At 41.0% G+C, this 27,664-nt stretch overlaps 1 protein-coding gene and 1 pseudogene across 8 annotated transcripts in view; one reads left to right on the top strand and one right to left on the bottom strand.

The window, feature by feature from the left end:
- Positions 1-27,168, bottom strand: part of cblb (Cbl proto-oncogene B, E3 ubiquitin protein ligase) — a 171,778-nt gene extending 144,610 nt beyond the window's left edge. For 2 of the 8 annotated variants that reach the window (XR_014913509.1, XM_085420011.1), the window contains exons 1-4: positions 25,579-25,824; positions 24,775-24,945; positions 22,942-23,192; positions 13,268-13,414 (exon numbers count right to left, since the gene is read on the bottom strand). Coding sequence is in view for 7 of the 8 variants with exons in the window: in XM_085420011.1 (XP_085276137.1) it covers positions 13,268-13,414; positions 22,942-23,192; positions 24,775-24,942 (566 nt within the window). In the remaining variant the exon portion in view is untranslated. Of the gene's footprint in view, positions 1-13,267; positions 13,415-22,941; positions 23,193-24,774; positions 24,946-25,578; positions 25,826-27,016 lie in introns of those variants that run through there. The other 6 variants (XM_085420004.1, XM_085420009.1, XM_085420005.1 and 3 more) reach the window with 5 other exon arrangements.
- On the top strand, positions 11,656-12,285 carry LOC146660250 (uncharacterized; annotated as a pseudogene).
- Positions 27,169-27,664: the final 496 nt, after the last annotated feature.

Raw genomic sequence — 27,664 nt, 5'->3', positions numbered from 1 at the left:
GATAAGTCAAACTTCACTCAACTCATTCTTCTTGGTTCCTCTACTTCCGTACCATTGATTCATTAATGTTGAATTCTCTCGCAGCTACTCTATTCCCATGTTGTGGACCTGAAAACAGGGTTTGATCTTTGGTTTCATTCTATAATACTGGACTTATTTTTCTACAAAGGTTTGAACTTTCAGAGCGTTTAAACAAGAGAGAAAAGTGTAAAAATGTTCATGCTTGTCTGAGAAAAGTGTATAAAGTGTGTAGTGAGGGGCTTTACAGCCTGAAAACATCTATAATAATTGTAAATAATAAAGCTGGCTATTTTGTGGATTTCACCTATCATGGGTTATTTTTAGAACATAGCTCCCACGATAAATGAGGGAACACTGTAATGTAAAAATCTAAAATCTAAAAAATGTTTGTGATTAATTCTTATTAAAGGACAAAACATCTCAATGGCATTCACTAATAAGGTTCAGGAAATACAAAGACAATGATATATTTTATAACAGTGTTCTGTAAATAGCAGTCATTTCTGGAGATGTTCATGGCCACAGTTGAGGTGTGCCAGTGTCTAGTGGCAGAATGGATGTTGCGGATGCTGTCCCTTTTTTTGAGGGAGGCCCAGACAGTGGCAGGTATTGTGGGGCAAATTCACAAATGTCTGCAGGGCAACTCCAGGGAAGAGGGATATAGTTTAAGGATTGACCCTTCACCTACATGCAACAGCTCTGAGATGCAGGAGCCAGGTGGTTGCTGCATCGTCTCAATCGGGCCCTGGCCGATTGAGACGGGAACACAGCTGCTGGATTTAGCCATGTTGGAACAGTTTGTGGGGCTCCCGGGACAAACAGATCTGGTAGAGTGGGTCTCTGTTGGTCAGCGAACCTGGAAGTGGTGGATATGTTGGCAGAAGGGTTCCACATAGATCTTAGTCCACCAAATCCAAGGGAAAAGAGTCAAGGCTGCAGTTAGCTCCCTTCTGGAACATCGGTTAATTCTGGGAACGGAATGGTTCCAGTTTAATAAACCGATGAGGCATTGTTTAGGGATGTGCACACAACTGGTAGGCACATATGTCTGTGCTGTGTTCAGCGGTGATGCAAATTCCTCCAACACTCTCCAGGCAGGAGGAAATTGGAAGTCTCTCAGGGGCATCCCCAGTTCCGATGGTTTACTTCATGGAAGATTTTCCCCTTGAGCAGTCTTCTGACAACACTGTGAAATTAGGCTTTGGCTAAGTGATGAAAATTGAAAATTGGGGCAATTCACTATCGAAAGGTGTTTCAGGTTATCTCCTGAGTCGGCATCCAGAGAGACTGACGGGTTGGTGAAGTGTCTGAATAAGACTTTAAAGTCCATAATTCTTAATAATTCTCCAGCTCAAACAAGAGTATCCTGACATTGAGTACAGCCTCCAGCATGGTGCATTTGGCCCAAGTCACTCACTCAGGCAGAGTCATGCTTAAAGTGGTCCCAGTTACCCTCCACAATAATGGGCGATCTCTGTCCACCTACGCCATTCTTGACGACGGATCAGAGTGGACTATTGTTTTATCTGCAGCGGTTCATTACCTGCAATTAACCCCTGGAGGATCTTAGAAAAATGCATACGCTATCAGACCTAGAGCCACAAATCGACCACGCCCAAAAAGTGCTATAAAAAATTTATATATTAATATTTTATTCCACTTTAAATTAGCCAATCTTTTAAAACTACTTCTCCCTGAACTATCCATGTAAAGTTTTAATTATATTTCGGGGGTTTTAACCCTTTTAATCGCAGTTTAATTACATGTGCGCACCGTTTTTTTTAGCCCCCCGAAACAAAACGAAATATTTAAAAAAAAAAACATTTGAAGTAATATTTGATTGTTATTATAATTAGGCCTTTAGATGGACTAAAGATTGGCACCAACCTTCATTTCGATCGCCTTTTATTTTTTTTTTCCGGACCAGAAAATGGTCTCCAGGCGGCAAATGCTCCTCCTCTAGGCCGGAATCGGTGCATGCTCCCGGGTTGACTCGCGACGATGACCGGGGCATGTTGCGTCGGACCCCTTTTTCCAACACACACATCCAGTACCACGTCACAACAAATACGTCATTTCCTGTTGATTAAAAAAAAAAAATCCAACCTCAAACGGTCCTGGGGCCGAAAATTGTCCCGCCCGATCAGCGGGCGAAGCCGCTGCAGCACGCCGGAAATGACGCTTCATTCCCCGCAGGTCTCTTTAAGCAGCCCACTGTTTTCCAGCCCCGGGTCAAATGTGGAGCAAGGGCGCCACCCGGTGGACAAATAAAAAAATTACAACTCTAAGGCCAGTACTGCAAGCGGAAGCGGAAGCATTACCGATCACGATCGATTTGACCGTAATTTTTTTGCCGTGAAAAATAGCGTTTATAATGGGTTTCAATGGGGCACAAATCGACCACTAGGTCCGATAGCGTAAGTTTATCGATAGCTTAGCCACTGAAGCTAATTTCCGGAAGTCATACTGAAATTTTAACAGTAAATGTGACCGAACTTTTTTTTGCAGACTTTCGCTATATTCCATTCAACACTGTGCAGGTAATCAAAATTTGAAAATAGCCACAAATCGACCCAAGACCCTCCAGGGGTTAAATATCACAGAGGAGTCCCTCAAACTATGAACCATCAGGCAGGAGGTGTCACAGTTACAAGGCGCATGCGTTTCTTTTGAACTAAGCGCACCCAGCTCTCCCCAAATCAAACATCACATCAGACGTGTTTTTACTGCTAAAGAACTTAATCTGGCAAAACAATCCTGTCCAGTGGACATACTCCGTCAGAGATATCCACATCTGGCCGACGTTCCCATCAAAGCATTTAAGGATGTGCAGCCTATGCTTCTTATAGGCTCAGATAATGTCCAGCTCATCACCCCTCTGTCACCTGTCAAAGTTGGTCCACTAGGCAGCCCTGTTGCTGTCAACACTAACCTCGGTTGGGCCATCCAGGGACCGGCTACCTTTCTACATCTACCTACTGAAGCTTCATGTCTGCACACATCCCTGTTACCAACTCCCTCTCAAGCGCTAAGACAGAACGTTGAGAAGCTGTGGCAGTTAGATGTGCTCCCCTTTCGATCAGAGAAAGAGGTAACTCGCTCTAAACAAGACAAAGAGGCACTGGAGTTACTGAAGAAAACCACAGAACGTGTACAGGTGGATGGAATAGCTCGCTATGCTACTCCTCTGCTCCGCCGCAGAGACTCCACTAAACTACGAACTGACCATGGCAGTGATGGCTCTCCTTCGGTCCACAGAGAAGCGCCTGATTAAAGATCCTGATCTAGTGGCTGTGTACAATGCAGAAATACACAAACTGGAACAAGCAGGTTATGTAAGAAAACTCACTCCTGAAGAGGCAAACCGCACAGATGAATCCTGGTTCATTCCCCATCATATTGTGCATCATAACAATAAACCTAGGATAGTTTTCAACTGTTCCTTCCAATACAGGCAAGACTGCCTTAACGATCAGCTGCTACCAGGTCCAACTCTCGGTCCATCCTTTATAGGTGTCCTGTTGAGATTTAGGGAGCACCCTGTTGCTGTGAGTGGGGACATACGAGGTATGTTCCATCAGGTGCGGCTTCTTTCGCATGACCGGCCCCTGCTGAGATTCGTGTGGAGAGATATGGAAAGAGATCGGAGCCCGGACATTTATGAGTGGTGTGTCCTGCCCTTTGGAACCACATGCAGCCCCTGTTGTGCCACGTATGCCCTTCAGCGCCATGTGCAGGATCATAAAGATGGCAATGAACAAGTACTAGACTCCGTGCTGCACTCATTTTATGTCGATAACTGTTTGCAATCTCTGCCCTTTGCTTCGCAGGCACGACCACTTGTCGATGTTATCATCAGAGAGTTGCTATCTACTGGTGGTTTCGAAATCCGACAGTGGGCCAGTAACTACCCAGAGGCCATTGTTCATCTCCCCTCTGAAGCAAAGTCCCCTACCTGCGAGCTGTGGTTGACTGAACACCAACCACATCCCCAAGAACCAACCTTAGGCTTGGCATGGCACTGCTCCACAGACCAGATCGCCTACAGATGTCAGCCAGTGGTTCCTCAGGAGTCAACCATGAGAAACATCTACAGCATCCTCGCCTCTCAATACGACCCACTGGGTTTCATCATCCCCTTCACGACCCGGGCAAAGGTTATTGTTCAACGTCTGTGGCAGAACGACAGGAACTGGGATGATCCCATCGAGGGCGAGTTACTCCAACGGTGGCAAGAGTGGGTGAGTGAGCTACAGTATCTACAAGAAATCTGTCTGCCTAGATGCTACACAGCCCCAGCAACCCAAGAGGGAACTTTCCAGCTGCATGTATTCTGTGATGCGTCAGAGTGTGCTTACGGAGCAGTGGCATATTTGAGATTTAAATCGGCAGAACATGAGGTCCACACTGCCTTTATCATGGCCAGATCACGTGTAGCTCCCCGCAAGAAACTGTCAATTCCCCGTTTAGAGCTGTGTGCCGTACTGGCTGGTGCACAACTGTCTAGACTCCTCCTCAGTGAGCTTACTCTGCCCATTAGTGAGACTACTTTATGGACCGATTCTACCACTGTGTTGAACTGGATCTAGTCCGAGTCCTGCCACTATAAAGTGTTTGTAGGTACTCGTATTGCCAAAATACAGGAGCTGACTGAGGCCGCCAGCTGGAGGTATGTCCCCTCGGCTTTGAACCCAGCAGATGACATCACCCGGGGAAAACCATTACGTGAGCTGTCAAAACCTAGCCAGTGGATGGATGGGCCCCCCTTCCTGAGACAAGCATCTGAGCAGTGGCCAGCACGACCTACTGTGAGTACAGACACTGAAGATAATACTGAGTTAAAGAAATCAGCTTTCTGTGCCTATGTCACTACAGATTTGGCACAGTCTGATCCTGCATACAACACCTGGGCTGATTTGGTGCAGGCCACCTACCTGTCTTCTCACGGGGCGGCTGTCCTCCCTATGTCAGCGGCACAACGCTTAGAGACAGAAGTTCAAATTCTCAAACAGGCACAACAAGATAGCTTCCCTGTTGAAGTACACACACTTAAATCTGGGAAAGAGGTGTACAAAGACAGCAGACTGAGCAACCTTTCTCCCAAATATGACAGTCAGCTTGGCCTCATACGAGTAGGTGGACGTCTCCAGCGAGCAGAGCAGATGGATGTTAACACTCTGCATCCTATCGTGTTGTCACCAGACCATCCTGCTACTCAGCTCATCATCAAAGACTAGGATACACGTCTCCTGCATCCTGGCCCAGAACGTGTCTTTGCCGAATTGAGACGCAGGTATTGGATTTTAAGAGGCAGACAGGCCATAAGGAAGCATCAGTATCGCTGTTTTGAGTGTAAGAAGTGGAGAGCCAAGCCTGTTTCACCGAAGATGTCTGATCTCCCTGCTACCCGCTTGCGATTAAATCAGACACCATTCTGGTCCACAGGAATTGACTGTTTTGGCCCTTTCACTATAAAGATACAGTAGGTAGGAGACAAGAGAAACGGTGGGGAATTATATTTAAATGCCTTACGACCCGCTGCATTCACCTCGACCTTCTCACTGGTATGGACACTGACTCCTTTCTCATGGCTCTGCGCAGATTTATTGCTTGAAGAGGAAAACCTTTTGAAATACTGAGTGATCAGGTCACCAATTTCAGAGGAGACAGAGAGCTGCAGGAGGCATTCAAAGTGATGGAGCCACGACTGCAGGAGCTCAGTGAACAGAGCATCATTTTCCACTTCAACCCTCCGCATGCTCCACATTTTGGGGGAGCCTGGGAACGGGAGATCCGTTCAGTCAAATCTGCACTTCAAGTTGCTCTCAAAGGTCAAGCGGTGCCAGAGGATTTGTTGCTTACTGTTCTTATTGAAGTAGAGGGCATACTTAATTCCAAGCCACTGGGATACGTTTCCTCGGATATTGCAGATGTTGATCCAATCACGCCAAATATGTTGCTCATGGGGCGGCGCGATGCTTCCCTTCCCCAGGCAGTTTATGGCACCAGAGAAGAACTTGGAAGGCGGAAATGGCGTCACAGCCAAGTCATAGCGGACCAGTTCTGGACTCAGTTCATTCAGCGCTACCTGCCTGGACTGCAGCCTCACCAGAAGTGGAACCAGACTACTCCACCTTTGAAAGTGGGACAGACTGTCATGGTGGTGGACTATCAGCTCCCACGGGCTTCCTGGCCCGTAGGACAGGTAACACACGTGTTTCCCAGCCCGGATGGACAGGTGCGAGTAGCTGAAGTCGCCATTGGGAAACATAAATACCAACGGCCTATGTCAAAACTTATCACTTTACCTGAACTGTCAGCTGAATGTCCTTAGTCATATTCACATGGGTTTTTTAATGTTTACTAATGTGCTATACACATTAGGGGGCGGCTGTATAAAACCCCTGTGATTTGTGTATATAGACTGTTCCACGGACACCCTCTAACCACTGCTAAGATGGTACATTCCTCCCATCCTTTGTTTGAGTTTGCGCTGGTTCACCGTGATAGCGCTGGTGGAGCTGGGCTGTTGTACTGAACATGTGTCGTGCGTGTGCGTGAATGATAAGTAAGTGCCTTGTATTTGTTTGTTCTATGGTTGTAACTTATCAAATACTTACCTATGTACATTGGGTGATGCTTTTATAGAGTTTTCCAGCGGTTTGTGTAGCCACGAGACAATGTATATTCATGCTGATTTGACCAAAATGGCGCTACCCTTGTGAACTGAGCTGCCCAAAGTAAAGATGGAGTCTATCCCTGTGCAGCAGCCCATTTGTGTCCACCAGGGGGTGGGGTTTAGTCATTTTCGAATTAGACTTTCTGTTCAACCCTTTCTGTATTTTTTAGACCAGTTAGGTTGACTTTAATTGTTTGCTAATTGTAATTTCTGTTATTTTACAGAACCACACACATACATATACTCATACGAATTCACTTCTGGAGATGTTTTGGATTAAAGGAACCCTAATTATCATTGCTGTAGACCCCCTCTTTCATCATATAAGTCACCTGTGCCTTCTGACCGAGGATAGGAAAATCCTGCTGTAATTTGCCAGTTTATTGAGCACACACATGACCAGTTCAGGACTGCTCATGTAGTTGTAAAGTATCTCTAAAATTAGAAACATCCTGTCATAGAGCTGAAAAACTAGTTTTTGCATTTATTACTTCTCGGCTGGACTAGGCTTGTCCTAAAAACTCCCTGAAAAGCTGTCCATTGATCCAACATGCTGCAGCGAAAGAGAGAGCATTCCCTTCATTGGCTCCCTGTTAGATTCAGAATTTAATTTAAAATCCTTCTCCTCACATACAATGCATTGAATAACCAGGACTGATTTTATCTTCAAGACCTTATAGTACTGCCAGAGATTTCTTTCTGATAAAAGGCAGTATTTCCTCCCCACTGTCGTCAAGTGCTTGCTCATAGAGGGACGTTTAATTGTGGGGGGCTTTCTCTCTCTATTACTTCGGGGTCTCTACCTTAGATTATAAAGCCCTGTAACAGAACTCTCGTGATTTAGTGTTAATACATACATAATTGCTATTGTATACATAATACAATATACACCAAATCACAAGGGGGTGGCTGTAGCTCAGGAGGTAGAGCAGGTACCCTACTGATCGGAAGGTTGGTGGTTCGATCCCTGGCTCCTCCAGGCTGCATGTCAAGTATCCTTGGGCAAGATACTAACCCCAAGTTACTTTCTGATGCATCTGTCAGCGTATGAATGTGTGACTGTAGTTAGAAAGCACTATGTATAAAGAAAGTGCTTGCGAGATTGGGTGAATATGGCATGTTATATACAGTGCTTTGAGTACTCCGGGAGAGTAGAAAAGCGCTATATAAGAATCAGCCCCTTTACCATATACAGTGGGGCAAAAAAGTATTTAGTCAGCCACCGATTGTGCAAGTTCCCCCACTTAAAATGATGACAGAGGTCAGTAATTTGCACCAGAGGTACACTTCAACTGTGAGAGACAGAATGTGAAAAAAAAAATCCATGAATTCACATGGTAGGATTTGTAAAGAATTTATTCGTAAATTAGGGTGGAAAATAAGTATTTGGTCACCTCAAACAAGGAAAATCTCTGGCTCTCACAGACCTGTAACGTCTTCTGTAAGAAGCGTTTCTGTCCCCCACTCGTTACCTGTATGAATGGCACCTGTTTGAACTCATCATCTGTATAAAAGACACCTGTCCACAGCCTCAAACAGTCAGACTCCAAACTCCGCCATGGCCAAGACCAAAGAGCTTTCGAAGGACACCAGGAAAAGTATTGTAGACCTGCACCAGACTGGGAAGAGTGAATCTACAATAGGCAAGCAGCTTGGTGTGAAAAAACAACTGTGGGAGCAATCATCAGAAAATGGAAGACATACAAGACCACTGATAATCTCCCTCGATCTGGGGCTCCACGCAAGATCTCATCCCGTGGGGTCAAAATGATCATGAGAACGGTGAGCAAAGATCCCAGAACCACACGGGGGGACCTGGTGACTGACCTGCAGAGAGCTGGGACCAAAGTAACAAAGGTCACCATCAGTAACACACCACAACGGCAGGGAATCAAATCCCGCAGTGCCAGACGTGTTCCGCTGCTGAAGCCAGTGCATGTCCAGGCCCGTCTGAAGTTTGCCAGAGAGCACATGGATGATACAGCAGAGGATTGGGAGAATGTCATGTGGTCAGATGAAACCAAAGTAGAACTTTTTGGTATAAACTCAACTCGTCGTGTTTGGAGGAAGAAGAATACTGAGTTGCATCCCAAGAACACCATACCTACTGTGAAGCATGGAGGTGGAAACATCATGCTATGGGGCTGTTTTTCTGCCAAGGGGACAGGACGACTGATCCGTGTTAAGGACAGAATGAATGGGGCCATGTATCGTGAGATTTTGAGCCAAAACCTCCTTCCATCAGTGAGAACTTTGAAGATGAAACGAGGCTGGGTCTTCCAACATGACAATGATCCAAAACACACCGCCCGGGCAACAAAGGAGTGGCTCCGTAAGAAGCATTTGAAAGTCCTGGAGTGGCCTACCCAGTCTCCAGACCTCAACCCCATAGAAAATCTGTGGCGGGAGTTGAAAGTCCATGTTGCTCGGCGACAGCCCCAAAACATCACTGCTCTCGAGAAGATCTGCATGGAGGAATGGGCCAAAATACCAGCTACTGTGTGTGCAAACCTGGTAAAGACCTATAGTAAACGTTTGACCTCTGTTATTGCCAACAAAGGTTATGTTACAAAGTATTGAGTTGTATTTTTGTTATTGACCAAATACTTATTTTCCACCCTGATTTACGAATAAATTCTTTACAAATCCTACCATGTGGATTCATGGATTTTTTTTTCACATTCTGTCTCTCACAGTTGAAGTGTACCTCTGGTGCAAATTACTGACCTCTTTCATCATTTTAAGTGGGGGAACTTGCACAATCGGTGGCTGACTAAATACTTTTTTGCCCCACTGTATGTGAATTTAATTAATTCATAACATATCGTTTTAACATATTAAAACAAAATATATGATTCACAGTTTAAATTTCATTTTCTGAAAAATATCCAACAGTGTATCTGTGAAAATGTGAAGCTATTGCCTTAAACACTATCTTCTATTAGGGTAAAAAAAAAAAAAACTGTGGATAAAAAAAATCCACACAAAACTGGCATTTCGGGCATTTTGAAAATTTACAGAATTTGGTGCCCAATGTTTAATGTATTTGTTTTTTTGTTTTTTAAGTCATCCTTTTTACATCGCATTTTTAAAATGACACAACTGTAACCGTAATTTGGACTGTACCATTAATCCCAGAGGAAGAGAAAAGTATTCACAGTGCTTTGCTTCCTCCACAATGTGTTATGTTACAGCCTTATTGTAAAATGTAAATGTAAATTCATTTTTCAACTCAAAATTCTACATACATTATCCAATAACAACAAAGTGGAAAAAGTTTGCTTAAAATTCAGAAGTGTAATTCTTGCATGACACCGAAAACTGAGCTCAGTTGCACCCTGACACACACCTGTCTATATAAGGTCCCTTTGATGACAGTGCAAGAAAGGTCAGAGGAGTTGTCTGTAGATTTTCAAGACAGGACTGTATCAAGTCACAGAACTTGGGGTGGGGGTATAGCACAGTGACCGCCATCATCCATAATAGGAAGATTTTGAAACACCGGGACTGTTAGCTACTTGGCCAGTCTGAGCAAGTTGGGATAGAAGGAGTATCATTTCTGCAGCACTTCACCGATCAAGCCTGTATGGTAGAGCAGCCAGACGGAAATCATTCCTCATGACAGGTCTCTCTTAAACAAAGATTTAACTTTTTGGCCTGAATCCCGTGTGTCATGGAAAGCAGGCACTGCTCACCACCTGGCTAATACCATCCCTACAGTGAAGCATCGTGGTGCCAGCATCAGCAGCAGAACTGGGAGATTAGTCAGGGTTGAGGAAAAAATGACAGCAGCAATCTACAGAGACATCCTTGATGACGGCCTCCTTCAAAGTGCTCTGGCTTTTGAAATGTGGCAAAGGTTTATCTTCAACAGGATAATAACCCTAAGCACACAGCTGCCGGACACTGGCGCCACCGGGCCCTCTGACCACCACCATTTCATATACCTCCAACAGCTTCCTATCTGACACAGTTGGCTAATTTGGCTAATAGTGGCCATAGTGATGTTTTCTGCTTAAATTTATGAATGTTTATTTATAGTGAGCATCAGCATCAGCTTCCTTACAATATAAACAGTAAATTCATCTGAAAGACATTATGTGCAGTTAGCCTCAAGCCAAGTCCTGACATCTCAATCTTCTCTCAGGATGGGTAACAAGTGTGACCCTTTGACTGATTAAAGGGCTATACCTCAGCTTCGGTTTGCAAAAATCTAATAATCTAACAGATTATACTATACTTAGTTTCTAAGGTGGCTCTGAACACAGTGTAGGATGAGCAGAGATAATTCAACTACATTGAAAAAAACACATTGTCTTAGAGATAATTATGAGGTTTTACAGAATCAAAATAAAGCAGTGATAGTGCATCCAGTAGCAATTTATATCTCTCTACACAAGTGGATTTTTTTTAACATGACATTTTTCATAACAAACACTTTAATTCACTATTATACTGAATTACATATATTGTGTAATGTATTGAAATGATAGGAACAGGATCTTCTAATATTCTCAAAATTCCAAGAATATCACAAAATAAGTTTTGCATTTTTTATGCAAATAAAAAAAACATTTTTATGAGGAAGGTATATGAGCAAAACATATTCTTTTAAGACATTTGTAAAATCATGGAAAATACTAGCCAAAAATGTCCTCCTGATAAAACTGAAAAGAATTAGAAACTGCTTCACAAGGAAGTAACCATTACCCTACTGCAGACTTTTGTCAGTATGAATGGAAAATGGTTATGATCTGAAATTATATGCTTAATGAAAAATACTGCTAAATTACTCTTTCTCGTTTGGCTCTCGGCGAAGGCAGTTGCACTTTTCTCCTCTCCTCCTTCCCCTTATCTTCCCTGCTTAGCCTCTTGTGTCCTTGTCTTGTCTCATGTGTATTACTTTCCCTGGAACACTCTCTCACAGTCTGTTCTCTAAAACCTAAAAGAGAATTATGGATTTGATCAACTGGTCTCTGAATGCTATTGACACCCTTTTCTCAACGAGAAGTCTGGGCTTGGGAGAGCCCGAGTGCCCTGGAGGGACTTTCCCTGCCGGATACACGATGGACGGGTGGCAGAAATGGAGGATCGTGTGCCTGGCGGGACTGTCGATCGAGGACGCTGAAGATATCTACCTATTCGGAACCATGATAACAGGGTTCTTGCTGATCGGAGCTGGCTTGGCCCTGGCTTATCGGAGAATTAAGAAAGCGGAACCAGCTGTTTAAACCCCCCCAAGGCTGCCCGCTGGGATTGAAACGATGGGACGAGGCGCGACTTCTCAGAAAGAGCTCACTGAATGCAGCATGGTTAAGACCTTGGAGAAGCTTACGGCTGCCGTGAATACTCAGAATAACACCTCCGAGCGTATATTGGATTACATCAAGGGGAAGTTCCCTCAGAATAACACCTCTGAGCGAAAGTTGGATTACATCGTGGAGCAGCTCACTGCAGTCGTGAGTTCTCAGAATCGGCTCTCTGAGCACAAGAATGACAAGACCACGGAGTGCAAGTTTGACAACATCATGGAGAAGCTCGCGGCTCTCCAACGGGAGAGTGAGAGACCAGTGTTGGAGTGTTAAAGAACAGCTTTAAAATTCTCATGAGTTATTCGCATAAAAGAAAAATCAACAACATCAACATGATAATGCGGATATCCCCTCGGCGCCAGCTGTGGGCTTAAGGCTGGAGCCGAACAAAAACTCCCTGATAACGACTGTGTTTTGACTGTTCCTTCCCATTATAAGGCCACCTGGGTTGGCTGGTAGACTGTTTACTTAGCCTGGTAGGGCGAAGGACACTGTCTCAGCTGAACTATGGACACGCACACACATACACTTACACTGATGAGCACTCACTCATCCCCCTTCCCCTTCCAATGCCTTCGATGCTTGTTGCCTCCTGGGAACACGAGGCGGGTCTGGGCCCGCGCTGGAGAGACGGTGCAGTGGCAGGATGGCTGCTGTGTTGCCTGGGATTACTCCTCATCCCCTACCCAACCCTGTTGCTGGTCACGTGCTCTGTAATGTTGTACTGTGGACATTTATGTGCTTTCTGTGCAGAGGAGTTTTTTTGTTTCCTGTTCTCATGCTGTCCTCCTATAGCCCAGCATGAGTAGAGGTCTCTTTTTTCCTCTTGCATTTTCCCATTGTAGTGTACATTTCAGTGTTTTTTTTCTGTAATGCAACCGTTCTCTGACTTGTATCCCCATGTGATGTCTGTGTTGTGTGTGTAAGGTCGGGGGGCGGGTTCATTCCACTGCAGGGCAACATGCCACTGCATGTGGCAAATAAAATTTGAACTTGAACTTGAACTTGAAATTTAGCACCAGTGTGGAATTTGACAAACTTTTAGCTAGCCAGCTCTAGAATAGGCTTGGTACATTTGTAGTGGTGTTTTACTACTTTTTACCATTACACGTTAAAAGTGATGGTGTTGATTATTTAATGGAATATGTCATTCCCAACTATTTGTGTGCATGTCCAATTTGGACAAGTGAATAACATACACATCTATCAAAAAACAAACAAACAACAACAAAAATAATACTGAGGTGACACTTACTTTTCACCAAAAAATCTCCTCCAGAAGTCAGCAGCATCAGCTTTGGTAATCCTGAACGTGTCTCCTTGGAATTGTCCTCCAGGGAAGATTGCCTTGATTTCTGCCAGCATATGACTGAAGATCAGAGACAGCTTGGTCAGGTTCCTCCTGCAGAGGCCAGAAAACAGGAAATAGTTCATGTAAAATTATAGCCTCACATGTTTGACAGACACCACATGGAAACTATTTGACCTGTACAAATATACTGTACATGTTCCTGACTTCTGATTTGTTGGTAATAGCTGGTCAAATCAGACATTTCGAACACTCTCTTAGACCAACATATGCTAGAACACAGTTTATAGATAATTTAATGTTGGATTTCCTTTAAAAAAGTTAACTATAATATGAACTACATGAGCACATTAGAAAACAAACTGGCTTAAATAACGACTACAGAAGGATCTCTGTGCTATATCACACAACATATCACATCTATCACACACTAGATAAAATTGAACTTAAAAAAAAAAAAACAGACATATTATAACACTTAAGGATGTGTGGGCATAGGATGTGAGAACACATTTTTCTCAGGGTTAGGGTTAGGGTTAGGGATCTCATCATCTGATAATGATAAATGTGACAAATGCAGAGCCAGTGTCAAGTTTTATTTTGCACAGTTATTTATGCAGCCTAAAATCCAATAACATATTGCCACTTATTTTCTGAGTGTACAAAAAGGGTGATAATGTTAGTGCTTTGTAAAAGGAAAGTAAATTTGTTCTTATTCACAAAAACTAACCAGTATAGACAGGTACATTTCCTTCTTTTGAAAGCAAAACCCAGACAATCATAAATGTGACATAGAAAGATTCATCAGTCAAATAAACCACTGACTTGTTGATCCAGAAGACCCTCTATGGCATAGGTGTCAAACTCTGGCCCGCGGGCCAAATTTGGTCCGCAAAGCCATACCAAATTACTATTAGAGCTGGCCTACTGGTATTATACAGCTAATATATATATTGTTTAGTATTAAGCTTTGCTTGTTCCATATTCAGTTTTCCAGCAAAACCTATTTGAGTCCATAAGAAAAGATTCATTCTTATATCTGGAGGAAGATTTTTTTTTTTTAATAAATATTATTGTTAGCCCACGACTCCAGTTTTGAATTTTGGCCCACTGTGTATTTGAGTTTGACACCTCTGCTCTATGGAATGGATTCATGTCATTTGTTTTTGAATTACTGCATATGGACACTATCTACACATTGCAACAAGTTTTTTACACTTCCCAGGATGACTTAGAGCAAAGAAAACCTATGTGTGAGAAGCTGCTTCTTCAACAGAAAGATTGCACACTGTCACTTTGTTGCCTGCTACTATTACTTCCTATTAGACCCTGGTTAAAACCAACAGATGGCATAGCTATACTTTCAACTTTCAAATGGTCATAACCCCAAATGTCAATCAAAGAAAATCCTGTTTATTTGAACAATTATATTTGACGTTATATTCCATCTTTGCTATGAGGAAGGGCAAAAATGAAACTTCGTAACTTCCCAAACACTATCATAAGAGATTTAGCTTTACATGTGATTTTTTTCCCATCAGATGAGTTTTAATGTTGTTGTCTTGTGCAATTCGCCATCACACACATATTATTTTATGATCAACAACTGATGACTATAATATGAACTGGTTGACAAAAATTGAAAATGGCAATGTCAAAATTTTATTTCAAACAAATAATCAAAGGACTTAAAAGAGTCACTAAAACAGTAGAACCCTAATTGATGTCTTACCAATAAAATGGGTCAGATGACAAACACATCATCTATTAACTGTAATGTAAACACAACATGCAAATATTAATTGGAATCCCCTTATAGAAATAGATAACCAGGATTTGTGTTGTGATTGCATTACTACTTTAAAGTGGACATAAAACACTACACATATTGGGGCTCTTTTTATCTAATTGCTATCATTTTAATTGATGCCCACTCATGGTAAATGATGGTAAACTGTTGTTATGTTATTCAGCCATGTTCAGAAACACTACAAATCCGTTATGCACAACGTGCATCACTCATACACTGCATCACACTTTTTGGATGTTAATTTGTCCTATTTAACCACAGTTTAGTGTTTTTCTTCATTGTCTGTTTGGAGTATAAAATGTAAGATTAACTTGATATCTGAGTGTCTCTTAGTCTCCTATATTAGCTAGTTAGTCTAGTTTTTTGTTTGTTTTTTTTTGGGGGGGGGGGGGGGGGTTGCCTTGTTTAGTTGACTAAGAAATCAGTTGCCATGAACAGTTAAACGTCAATCAGAGCTGTAGTCAATTTGATAAATTATACAATAATTTTACAATTATTCATAATATTTTTCAACTTTTTCTTTATTTCTGATTTAATTTTGGAATGTTTGCCCATCTACTGTCTTTCTCCATTTCCTTGGAAATGGAATAAAGTATTTGAGTAATATTAGGTTAAAGTGGGAAAGGTGAGCATCAGTATTCTGTGGTAGCGTTCCACTTCAGTTGGTCTGCATGTGTATGAGCATGTGAGTGTGCTTGTGTGTATGCCTGCACTGAAAAAAAGTAATTTCATGCTTCTTTGGTTACCATTAGGCCTCTAATCAACCAAGGGCCAACCAAAATAACTTCTCATTGGGATGCAAAGGAAAAGACCACACATCCTTGTGGGCGAGGGCTCTGCTCTTAAGTACCCCCAAACAAACAGAAAAAGCAGCATGTATTCTGCGCTACATAATGTATGCATGGATACATGGATACATTTTTTGGATGTAAATTTTCTCCCTGCTTACAGCATCACCCCACTTTAATGCTCAGTGCAAAGTACAAGACAGATATATGGTCAGTCTCTCATGTGTCCTTGCCATGATCTGTGCTATCAGTCTGTAATCTGCCTCATCTGACAAGCTGCCCATGAAAGGCAGCCTAGGGCTAATTTATTCAGCGTGTCTAGGGTAGCATGGCCAGAAACTGCTGGCTAACTTATGTAATTTTTTGATTGTTCTGTTATAAGCAACACATAAATGAAATCATACTAAACAGCTTTTCAACATGTTAAATAAAAAGAACAATTTCAGATTCCCCATAAATAAAATAGAGCAAAGTCACAAATTTGCTTACACAGTTGCTATCACACTGCTGTGCTGACAAGTGCACTCCAGCTGCTCAACTGCTCACTATCTCAATTTCTATTGGCTTCCTGCCATCTCAACAATTTGTCTCCATCACAAACGGCTTCCTCTAACTCACTATGACATTGTAGACTTGCTTTAAATGTCAGGGTCACTATAACAGAAGTCTCTAAATAATAAATGAATTGTTCATTAAAAGTAATATGGTAAGGACCATACAGTTGTGCTGTATTCAATATTCAGTCTTGAGTATTTACTTTCATTCTGGATAAATGTATTACCATTTCTCCAACATCATGTACTGGTATTCAAAAGCTTCATTTGAATCATTTTTAGGCTCTTATGAATGATGATGAAAGCTATTATTATCAATTCATAAATGTAACATTTCCTATCATACTGGGAACAGTATTCTATTAAAAGGGTGATGTAAGAAAGATGTTTCTAGATTTATTAATAAAAAGCATTCTCTTTTCTGCAATTAAGGGTTATCTGTGGTTGATGATAACTATGATTATAAAGTCTGGATGTTAAAGGGTAGAGCGATCAACTGGAAAACGTGGTCTGGCATTGTAGGGCCAATGCTAGGTTTGACAGCACACTTTTGGGGAGAGATTTCCTCGACCATTTCCTTCACACTGTCCCCCAGCTGCATCCGTTCAGTAGAGCCCCCCAGTCAATACCAGTCATTACAGTGTCCCCCGGTCGCATCCGTTTGGTAGTGATCCCCAGTCAGTACCAGTCACTACAGTGTTCCCTGGTTGCATATGTTCGGTAGTGACCCTCAGTCAATACCAGTCTCTACAGTATCCTCCGGTCACATCTGTTCGGTAGTGACCCCCAGTCAATACCAGTCACTATGGTGTCCCCCGGTCGCATCCGTTCGGCAGTGACCCCTAGTCAATACCAGTCACAAGAAAGCATTGCTATGGTTAAAAGCTTTGAAGATGCTGTAGTTTAAAGCTTGTCTGCCACAGCCCCTGTCTCTCATGTACCTCAGTGCTCATAGCTGAGTGTCCCGCAGAAGCTTGGAAAGAAAGCGTCTGGAGTTCTTTAAGTTTCCTCGAAGATGTTTCACCTCAAGGAAACTTAAAGAAGTCCACATGCTTTTCTTTCTAAGCTAAGACTACAATGAGCTGGATGACTGCGAACCTTCACAGACATATAACTCATGAAGTAGAACTGGATGCAGAACAGGAGGTAGAGCTAATTCACAATTTGAAGGTTGGTGGTTCAATCCCTGGTTTCCAAAGTATCCTTGTGCAAGTTGCTCAATTCACTGGAGTGTGAATGTATATGACTGTTAGGCCAGCATTTAGAAAAGTGCCTGTGTCAACGGGTGAATGAAGCACGGTGTATAAAGCACTTTGAGTGCTCCAGTAGAGTAGAAAGGCACCATTTAAAGGCTACATTTCCCATTTACAGCTGGGGGATGTGGACAAAAGAAATAAATGGGCCCTTTGGAACCAAATGACTCAATCCAAGCTTTGATCCAACAGTGGAGGGGCTGTTCTTTTTTCTTCATGTGTGTTTGAAGGGTGGGGGCATAATACTGCAGGTCAAAGCACATTGATATAAACCCTTAGTCAGAAGGCAGTGAGTAAACCTCTCAAAATAGCTTTCCAGTCCTTTGTATGTATGTACTCTCACAAACACACATACATTTATGCTGAGACTTATTCCTACCCAGGTTCTACTTTGTGGAAGCTTACTCAGGCTCAGACCTTCCATGGGAACATGTGACATCATCATTTCAAAGGACTGCTCACTATGACACATCAACAAGCGTAATAAAAATCCTTCTGCAGAAGTACATTCCAGATCAAGCCTATACATGTTAGTTGCAGAAATACAGTACTGTGCAAAAGGTTTTAGGCAGGTGTGAAAAAATTCAGTAAACAAAGAATGCTTTCAGGAATATATGATTGTTGTAATGTTTGTTTATTTTTATCAATTTACAAAATGCAAAGTGAGTGAACAAAAATTTAAATCAAATCAGTTATTTGGCGTTACTGCCTTTAGCCTTCAAATAAGCATTAGTTCTTATAGTACAATTGCACAAAGTCAGGGATTTTGTAGGCCAAACTCTGCTACCAAGTTGAGGTTGTGAAAGACAGTTTCATGTCATGGCAAGATTGAGCACAGCAACAAGGCACAAGGTAGTTATACTCTCCCAGACAAAGATTTCAAAGCAGACTGGGGTTTCAAGATGTGCTGTTCAAGCTCTTTTGAGGAGGCATAAAGAAACGGGCAATGTAAAGGATCATAGACACAAGTGGTCGGTCAAGGAAACTTACTGCAGCAGTGCTTATTACCCTTTGAAATCAGAAGATGTCCAGCAGTGCCATAAGCTCAGAACTGGCAGAAACCAGTGGGACATTCCATCTAATGTCTGGAGAAGTCTGGCCAGAAGTGGTCTTTATGGAAGAGTTGCAGCCAAAAAGCCATGCCTTTGACGTAGAAACAAGGCCAAGTGACTCAAGTATGCACGTAAACATAGGAAATGGGGGTGCAGAAAAATGGCAGTAGGTGCTCTGGACTGATGAGTCAAAATTAGAAATATTTGGCTGTAGCAGAAGGCAGTTTGTTTGTTGAAGGGCTGGAGAGCGGTGCAATAATGAGTGTCTGCAGGCAACAGTGAAGCATGGTGGAGGTTCCTTGAACGTTTGGGATGCATTTCTGCAAATGGAGTTGGAGATTTGGTCAGGATTAATGGTGTTCTCAATGCTGAGAAATACAGGCAGATATTTCTCCATCATGCAATACCATCAGGGAAGTGTATGATTGGCCCCAAATTTATTCTGCAGCAGGACAATGATCCCAAACATACAGTCGAAGCCATTAAGAACTATCTTCAGTGTAAAGAAGAACAAGAAGGCCTGGAAGTGATAGTATGGCCCCCACAGAGCCCTGATTTTAACATCATCGATGGTGTCAGAGATTACATGAAAAGACAAAAGGATGTTAGGAAGATTTTTGGAACAACCTGCCAGCCGAGTTCCTTCAAAAACTGTGTGCAACTGTACCTAGAAGAAGGCAAAGGGTGGTCACACCAAATATTGATTTGATTTAGATTTCTCTTTTGTTCATTCACTGCATTTTGTTGATTGATAAAAATAAATGATTAACACTTCCATTTCTGAAAGCATTCTTTGTTTACAGCATTTTTTTTACACCTGCCTAAAACTTTTGCACAGTACAGTAAAAGCATGCCCATTCTCATGAACAAATTAAAAGAAATAACTGATACAGTGAATATCAAATTAAACAAAGAAAAATGGACTATGCTTTTCTTTTCCGTCTATACTTTTATTCTCTCTTTTCTTCACCCTCAACTCTCAACTAGCCACAGAAGATAACTGCCCCATGCTAAGCCTATTTTTGGAGAGGATCACTTCCCTTCCTATTAAATAAATGTTTTTCTTGGCAGTTTGCTGAGTGGTCATATGCTAAAAAATATAAACAGTCCTTGCTAATGCTCTTTTGAGATTTTAATAATCTTAACACCTTAACTATTCTGGTATAAAATGTCACAGAAATATAGGCTACATAAAAATGTATATGAGAGTACAAAAGTATGTGGTGTAGTATGTGAACTATCAAATGAGGATCACAGAAGAAAAAAAGTTGTTTCAGCATAAGTTGACGCAACCTTCAGCAAGATCAGGAAAAAAAAATCTTTTTTAGCAGAGCTAATTTACTGCAACTTTGTTTTACGGCTCAGTTTTAGCAAATGACATTTTATATAATAAATTTATCATTTTCAGCCATGAATTATGAAACCACTCATGTTTGTCAGTGTCATTTTAGGCTGTTTGATGGGCTCTTTTCTAAAAAGGGTTTACCCTTGCTTAAGAATGACATCATCTGCTTTGGGCATTAACTGCCAATGGGCAGGACAAATAGAGAGAGTCACTAAAGTACTATGGTGTCAAAGATTTGTACTAGAAAGTAAAAAATTGAAAAGGAAGAGGTTAACTTGCTCAATTAAATAAAACAGCCATGAGTCTGTTTCTAATGAGAGGCTCAAATTTAATACAAAAGAGACTGCAGATCATTCTTAAACTTTTAGAAATGCTCTTCTTCACATAACCTTCACAGATGTGTGCTTGAACGTACTTCTCCAGTTTAAAACACAATTACTCAAACAGACATAAGCAAAGACACACAGACACCCTGTCTCTCAGTCTTTTGTAGGATGAAAGAGAGCCTCTTGCCTGTATGTTTAAGAGTCTACTTTCTCATGATATGAATAAAAAGATGTATGAATAAACTCGGACTATATATTTACAACTACATATTTTTTCACACTGTTCTAGCTAGGGTCTATTTAAACATTGTATGCTAGTGAAATTGAGTTGCTTATGTTAAAAGAGTCATTGCTAGACAGCAAAAAAGGATGCATGTATTTTTGAAACTGTTTGCCATTCTTTCAATGTGTCAGCAGAACATCCACTTGAGAACATTGAGAAGAGTTGATGAATAATGCCCCTATCATTTTCCAGTTTCACATCTTTAACATCTATGTATAGTATTTGTGAAAATATTTTGAAAAATATTTGCTGATATGTAAATATCAGGATGTACTTTCTCCCTAATAATCACTGGTATAGGTTCCAAAATTCAACTATGGGAAAAACTGCTGGAACACTTCTCACTTAGTCTGGTTTAACAGGCATCCTGCAACATATGCATATAATGTAAAAGCTCAACCTCATGTTGTAACTGCAAAAGCTATTTGATATAACCGGAAATCAATTTGATTAACACAGAAATCAAACCCTGCAACTGGTTCAACTGTTCTTTTAGACTTCATTGAAGCAGAAGGAATCATCACGAACCCACACACACCGCATGACTCTTAGCTTTATGCAAATGAAAACAGCTATCTTAAAAGTCTAGAAATACTGACTCATACAACATCATGTAACTACCAAGAATGTACTAAATAGCTAAATAATTTGTCAGGTGATTCAGATATGACATTTATAAATTTTCACACGTGAAATATATGTTTCTATGGTTTCTTCTTTACCATATTGCAACAGCAACATATAGTGTTTATAGTAAACACTGTGTTTTACTGCAATAAATTAAGCCTATACAATCAGAGGCAATAAGAGAATAAAAGTAAGAAAAAAAGAGAGAAAGAGTTTCACACATACAGATCAAAAAGGGTGCTGGATGCTTCTTCAGCTGAGATAAAAAGGAAATATATGAAGCGGATGTAAAGTGTGTGGGGATTTTCCCTCTGAAGCTCTGCACATAGCTATCAGAAAGGGCTCCTGAGAATTACTGGAGCCTTACACATTTAAATTACCTATTGCAAAAACAGTTTTTAAATGACATAAATCATTTAGTTTTTATACCTGTTGACTCATAGCAAGAAGTTTCTGGAATTGAATACAGCATCTGGCTGGGCCTTCTGTATATGTTACATGACAGGCTTGCATTTGAAAAAAATCAGAATTTCATATCAAATCTTTGCAATGCGCAAGATGTGTAGTGGCATTTATCCTTAGATAGTTTGGGAAGAAAGCCAGTCAGAAGGGCTGTCTGGACATCAGTAAAAAAGAATAAAGTAAAAAAATCAGTAAAAAATAATTTAATATATGTGTGTTTTATTAAGCTCCAATATGGACTGCAGAGTACAGTGAAGCAGTGCACCTTGAAAACAGATGAAATTGCAGCAGAGACTCTCTGCATAGTTACTTTTTGGATTATATGACTACTTTGCAACTCGAACCATGGAAAGAATGTGAAGTGTTCTTCCTGTAACTCTGCAATGGGTAAAGTTTTCACAGAGAATCATCTTCATTCTGCTATCACAGTATTTCAGCTGGCTAACCAGCCATGTACAGTTACAAATATCTGTCATCACGATGTGGCTGAGATAAAAAAAAAAAAACAACTTAAAGTTGTCAAGATCATTCCAACATATTTTTCAGATGAATCAACCTGCAACTTAATATTGAGCGTTAAGACAAAGAGCAGGAGTTGGTGTGTTGAAGTACTTATGGAAACTTTTGACTTTCACAGTTGTAATTGCAAGTGTGACACATATGAGTTGGTTGTAAGAGGCTGGAAAACTGAGCTATTAAGATTTTAAGAAAATGTTATTTAAATAACATTTAAAGGTGAATGGTAAGACATGTAAGTAAGTAAGTCATGTTGTCTCTGTGACTATGGTTATCATGAGTAAAACAAAAAGAGAGCACCGTCTCGTACAGTATTCAAAAAGGAAACTGACATCTGAGGGCATCAAGGAGCATCTACTGTGCATATCTAGCCCAAATGTACACAAATATATATAGCTTTGGAATGAAGTGGCCAGAACAGAGTGTACCTCCAAAAAGCTTGTAATTTTTAAATCTGAAACAAAACTGTTAATTATTATTGTTCCTATTCTGTCTGAGAGACATCATATGATAGCTACTTCTCTTAAAGCAGTCTTCCAGAGAAAACCAAGAAAATCTGTGTTAACATAAAACACAAAAGCCAGGAAATATCCCGTCGTCATACCTGTCCTGTGACTGCTCCTCGTACATCCTCTCTCTTCCCTCTTTGAAGAGCCGGATAGCTCGTTTGGATTTCTTCATAAGGCTATCAATGTAGATTTTAAAGTAATCATTCTCACTAAGCTGTATGATCATCTGGTTCTCTTCATATTTGCCTAGTATGACCCGCAGGTGTTGGTAGGCATCAGGTAAAATATCCAGGATATATGGTGGACTGTTTTTCAGTTGGAGTCTGGGATTTTGGCAGAGCCGCACCTGTTGCAAAGGAATTAATCAATAAATGAAAAATCAATGTTTTCTCAATGCACATCAAATTTTCTCCTGCCACTCTACCTGAGCAGCTGTGGCAGCATGAGAGGAACAACAGGAACAATATTATGCATATACTAGTTTCATTATGTAACTCAGGTATGTATATGACGGATTTTGATAAGGACTTTTGTAAATAAATGTAGTTCTAAAGGTTCTATTGAGATGAAATTCTCACCATATGTCGGTAAACCCATCCAACCCACATATGCAAAGAAATCAAACCACAGATGTCTCTTAATTAAGTTGTGTGTAATGATGATAAACAACACAGAGAAAAAGTATTGAACACATGAAGAAAGGGAGGTGCAAAAATACATGGAAAGCCTGACACCAGCTAAACTCTATCAGTAATTAGAAAGCCATCCTGCCAATTAATGCAAATTGATATCAAGTGCTTCAGCTGTTTTCTGGACAAAATTTCTAGGTGTAGCTAAGTAAGGGAAGGTTTCCACTTAAGTGGTCTCCACTCATCTCTGCTTTTTGCAGAGGATGTGGTTCATTTGGTTTCATCATTTGGTGGCTTGTTTACAAGTGAGGGGAGAGGAGAATGGGAAAGCAATAGGTGGATTGGTACTGTGGCAGCAGTGTTGCCGTCATGGTCAAAAGGGAGCTGAGCGTGAAAATTGAGCTCTTGATTTAGTGGTCGATCTACATCCCTACCTTCACCAATGGTCACGAGCTCTGGGGGGTGACTGAAAAAACAAGATTGCGGACACAACCAGCAGAAATGAACTTTCTCTGAAGGGTGGCTGGACTCTCCCTTAGTGATAGGGTGAGGAGATAGACAATCCGGGAGAAGCTGAGAATAGAGCATCTAGGCCCTGTAGCAGACCCAGGACACGCTGGAGAGATTATATCTCTCAACTGCCTTAATGTTCCCCCCAGACAAGCTTCTCTGCTTAGGCTGCTGACCACATGGATAAGTGGAAGAAATTGGACAGATGGATAGATAGACTGATGGTTCAGTCCCAACTGATGCCCTATTAAAAGCTGTCTCATTACCAAGGTTTCACACAAGAAATATCTTGTGATGGGTAAACCACTGAGTGCTCTCAAGACCTATGGAACTTTATTGTTGCAAGAAACACAATGATGGCATTGTTTACAGAAGAATTTCTAAACTATTGAAGATTCCAGTGAGCACTGTTTGGGCTATAATTCAGAGGAGTGAAAACAACTATCAGAAGAGTTGTCCAAGAGCCAAGGACCATTTGTGAAGAGGTACAGAAAGGCTTGGAATCAGCAGGTACAAGTGTTTTAAAGAAGATATTAAGTAATAATCTCAAATGCCATGGCCTGTATGGATGCTCATGATCCAAGACTCCATTGCTGAAGAAAAAGCATGTTGAAGTGCGTTTAAAGTTTGCTGAACAACATTTAGACAAGTCTGTGAGGATACAGTCTGGTCAGATGGGAACAAAATTGAACTTCTTTGATAACATAATATATACCATGTTTGGATGTCAAAAGGCACTGCATATCACTTTAGAAGCACTGATGGCCAAGGTCATTTCTCAAGACTTACAACTTTATCCATGAGTTTCCAAGTTTTTTCTACAGTCCTCCGGTCAGCAACTGCTTGTTTGGGTGGCCCCACTGCATCCTGGATGGCATCAATGATGCCTAAAATTCGCCCCTTACTTCTATTTGGTCCACGTCCACCAGGATATCGACTACTGAGAGCAGTTGCCATTTCCTACAATCACACAGAATTTGTACTATCAAAACATTAAATGGCATGAAAACATTTGAAAAAAAAAAGTAAATTTCTAATAGAAAAAAAAATCAGCGAAAACAGTTACAGTTGTTATTTTTTCATTAATATGTTTTCAGACAGAGAGAATGATGAGAGAATATGCACAGCCTATATAAGATGTTTATTATACCGAGCTTCTTCTTAGTTCCCCCCCCCCCCACACACACACACACACTTCTCCTTGGTCCTGGACTTGTCAGTTAAACCCCTGCAATATAGGTTTTAGTGTCTTTCCTGATGAGTGCATGTCACCTGATTTGCATGTTAATTTTACACATCCAGAACTTTAACTGCAAAATTAAGCTGCACAAAATAAGCTGCTTATTATATTCCGTCCTCTTCCTTTGTGGTTTGATTAAGGATCAAGTTTTTACTTTGTGTGCAGTGATCTTGTCGTATGTTAACTTATTCGTTTTTCTGGTTTTCATGAACTACCTGTTATGAACGTAAGTTACCATATAACCACTGTTTCCGGGAGGCAGATTTTTCGTTTTAAGCGACTGTGACTGAGGTCACACAAGATTCTTACACTTATATAGACGGATGTTGGAGGGGAACAAAGTCCTAACTTACCAAATCACAGGGGAATGTCTGCTGGGATCCCTACTGAATTCGGTCCACATCCAACACAAAAACAAGAACTATCCCAGAGTCCAAAGCTGAAAAAAAATGGGCATGAAAAGTATCCAGCCTATATAGTTCTGTTATTTCACTATAAATCCTCAAAATTTATAATTGTCAAATAAGAGCAACTCCCTAGGAGTAGCCGGAGGAGCTGTATAAACCCGAGGCACAATACGTTTTGTACAACAAAATAGGTGTGAAGTTAAATGCTCTAAACATTATACTTCCAGTGGAACATTTCAAAATAAAGTGACGATTGATGAAATCATTTACATCTAGATTTTCAGCTCCGTGGTCAGCTTGTATTCGATTTTCTTTTAAATTAAAATCAACACCCAACAATCATGCTCTTTTAATAGACCAGTTGGACAAAAATGACGGCCAACAACAAGATGAATTTAAGGTGATTATGTCATCACTGTCTGTTGTAATCAAAGATAGGACTGTTAGAGATTATGTAAAAATAATTTTGTCGACTTCTTTCCTTTTATTTTGGTCAATATAAGAATTAGACACTGTAGCCCATATTATTAACACTCAAAATAATAGATCACAGGACTATATCTCTTGATTAATTTATGATTATCGTTTCAAGTGGCAATGGTTAATCAGGATGTAGTCTTATGAAAAACTAAAGTAGTGCATAGCATAGCACTCGACCTCCCAGGCCCATCTCAGAGCTATGAAGACTCTATTCCTTTATAAATATTGCAAAATTGAATTTGACATATCTTACATTCAACACAAGATATGTAAATTTCCCAGCACAAATGTGTTTTGTTTAACTTTTGCCTTTATTTTTTAAATTGTCTTTTTGTGTCTGTTGCTGGCTACATTCATCTTGTCTTTTTTGCGTCACACAAACGCAACTCATAGCGTAAAGTCTGTGCTTTTATTTTAGAGGTACAGTAGTCTAAGTTCCTGCATCGTTTTAGCCTTGTTCTGGAATCTTGCTACAACCACAACGTGACATGAGGGCCGCTCCCACTCCTTTCAGTCGGAACGAGCAGTGTTATACCGGAAGTGACAAGAGTGCTTGGGTGTGACAAATGTGCGCCCTCAAATAAACGTGTTATTGAAGTTGTGTAGTAGTGATTACAGCATTTACATATAACTCCGCTGTGATTTGTTAGATCTTAATGGCTGATGTTCTTCCTGATACAACCACTGAGAACGTTGTCTTTATTCTGATGATCGAACCACGGATCTTCCCAGCAAACAAGGAAACCATCTGCAGCCCCCCAGCTCCCCAACCCCCCACACACTCAGTTCCCCAACCGTTGCGTCGTATAAGGAAGTTCTCTGGAAGTTAGAGAATCGGTTGCTGGTGGTAAAAATGACAGGTCGGTAATCGTTTTGCGAGCATTAATCGGACCTTCAAATTTACCGTTAAGGCGGCGGACCTCACCGTTCGGATTAACGCTGTCCTCGGTGTCCTACGAGGATAGCGCTGCTATTCTTTCACCGCCACCGTCCTCGGGAGAGTTCCAGCTGGCGCTGCTTCCGGGAAGTTGTGTTAACCAGTGTTAACAACGTAAAAAGACCATTGCACGCTAATAAATTTTACCAATGTTTAATTAACAGTGTCATATATTGGCAGCAACTGGCAGGTCTGCCCGGGAGAAGCAAATCGCACCAACTCTAACTGCTATCTCTTTTCCCTTATTCATTGCCTATGGCAGTGCTTTTAATTATTAATACTACAAATAGCATCTGTCAGCAAGCATAACACAGGGAAAATCTTATGCAAAAATAAAATGTAATAAATGTGAGATTGATGATTACAACATAAATTTTATATAGTCTTGATTTTGACAAGTGCAATCTGTATACTGTCTTAAACTGGTAAGGGTAAGTCTTGCACATGAGGATGAGGTATGGATTCTGTCAACTACTTTTGGATCAGATCAGAGAGACTTTATTTATCCCCAAGGGGCAATTAAGAGACAACAGAGCATCATGACCTTAAAGATAAGGACAGGGCATAAACAGACAATAAAAATGAGATTAAAAAAAATACTTAGAATATACAGTA

This window comes from Rhamphochromis longiceps, linkage group LG10 (assembly GCF_057381845.1).
Source record: "Rhamphochromis longiceps isolate RC_006_pf linkage group LG10, R_longiceps_female_GT1.1, whole genome shotgun sequence".
In the NCBI taxonomy this organism is placed as follows: Eukaryota; Metazoa; Chordata; class Actinopteri; order Cichliformes; family Cichlidae; genus Rhamphochromis; species Rhamphochromis longiceps.
Note: the sequence above shows the minus strand (reverse complement) of the source record. Positions and strands in the feature narration are given on the sequence as shown.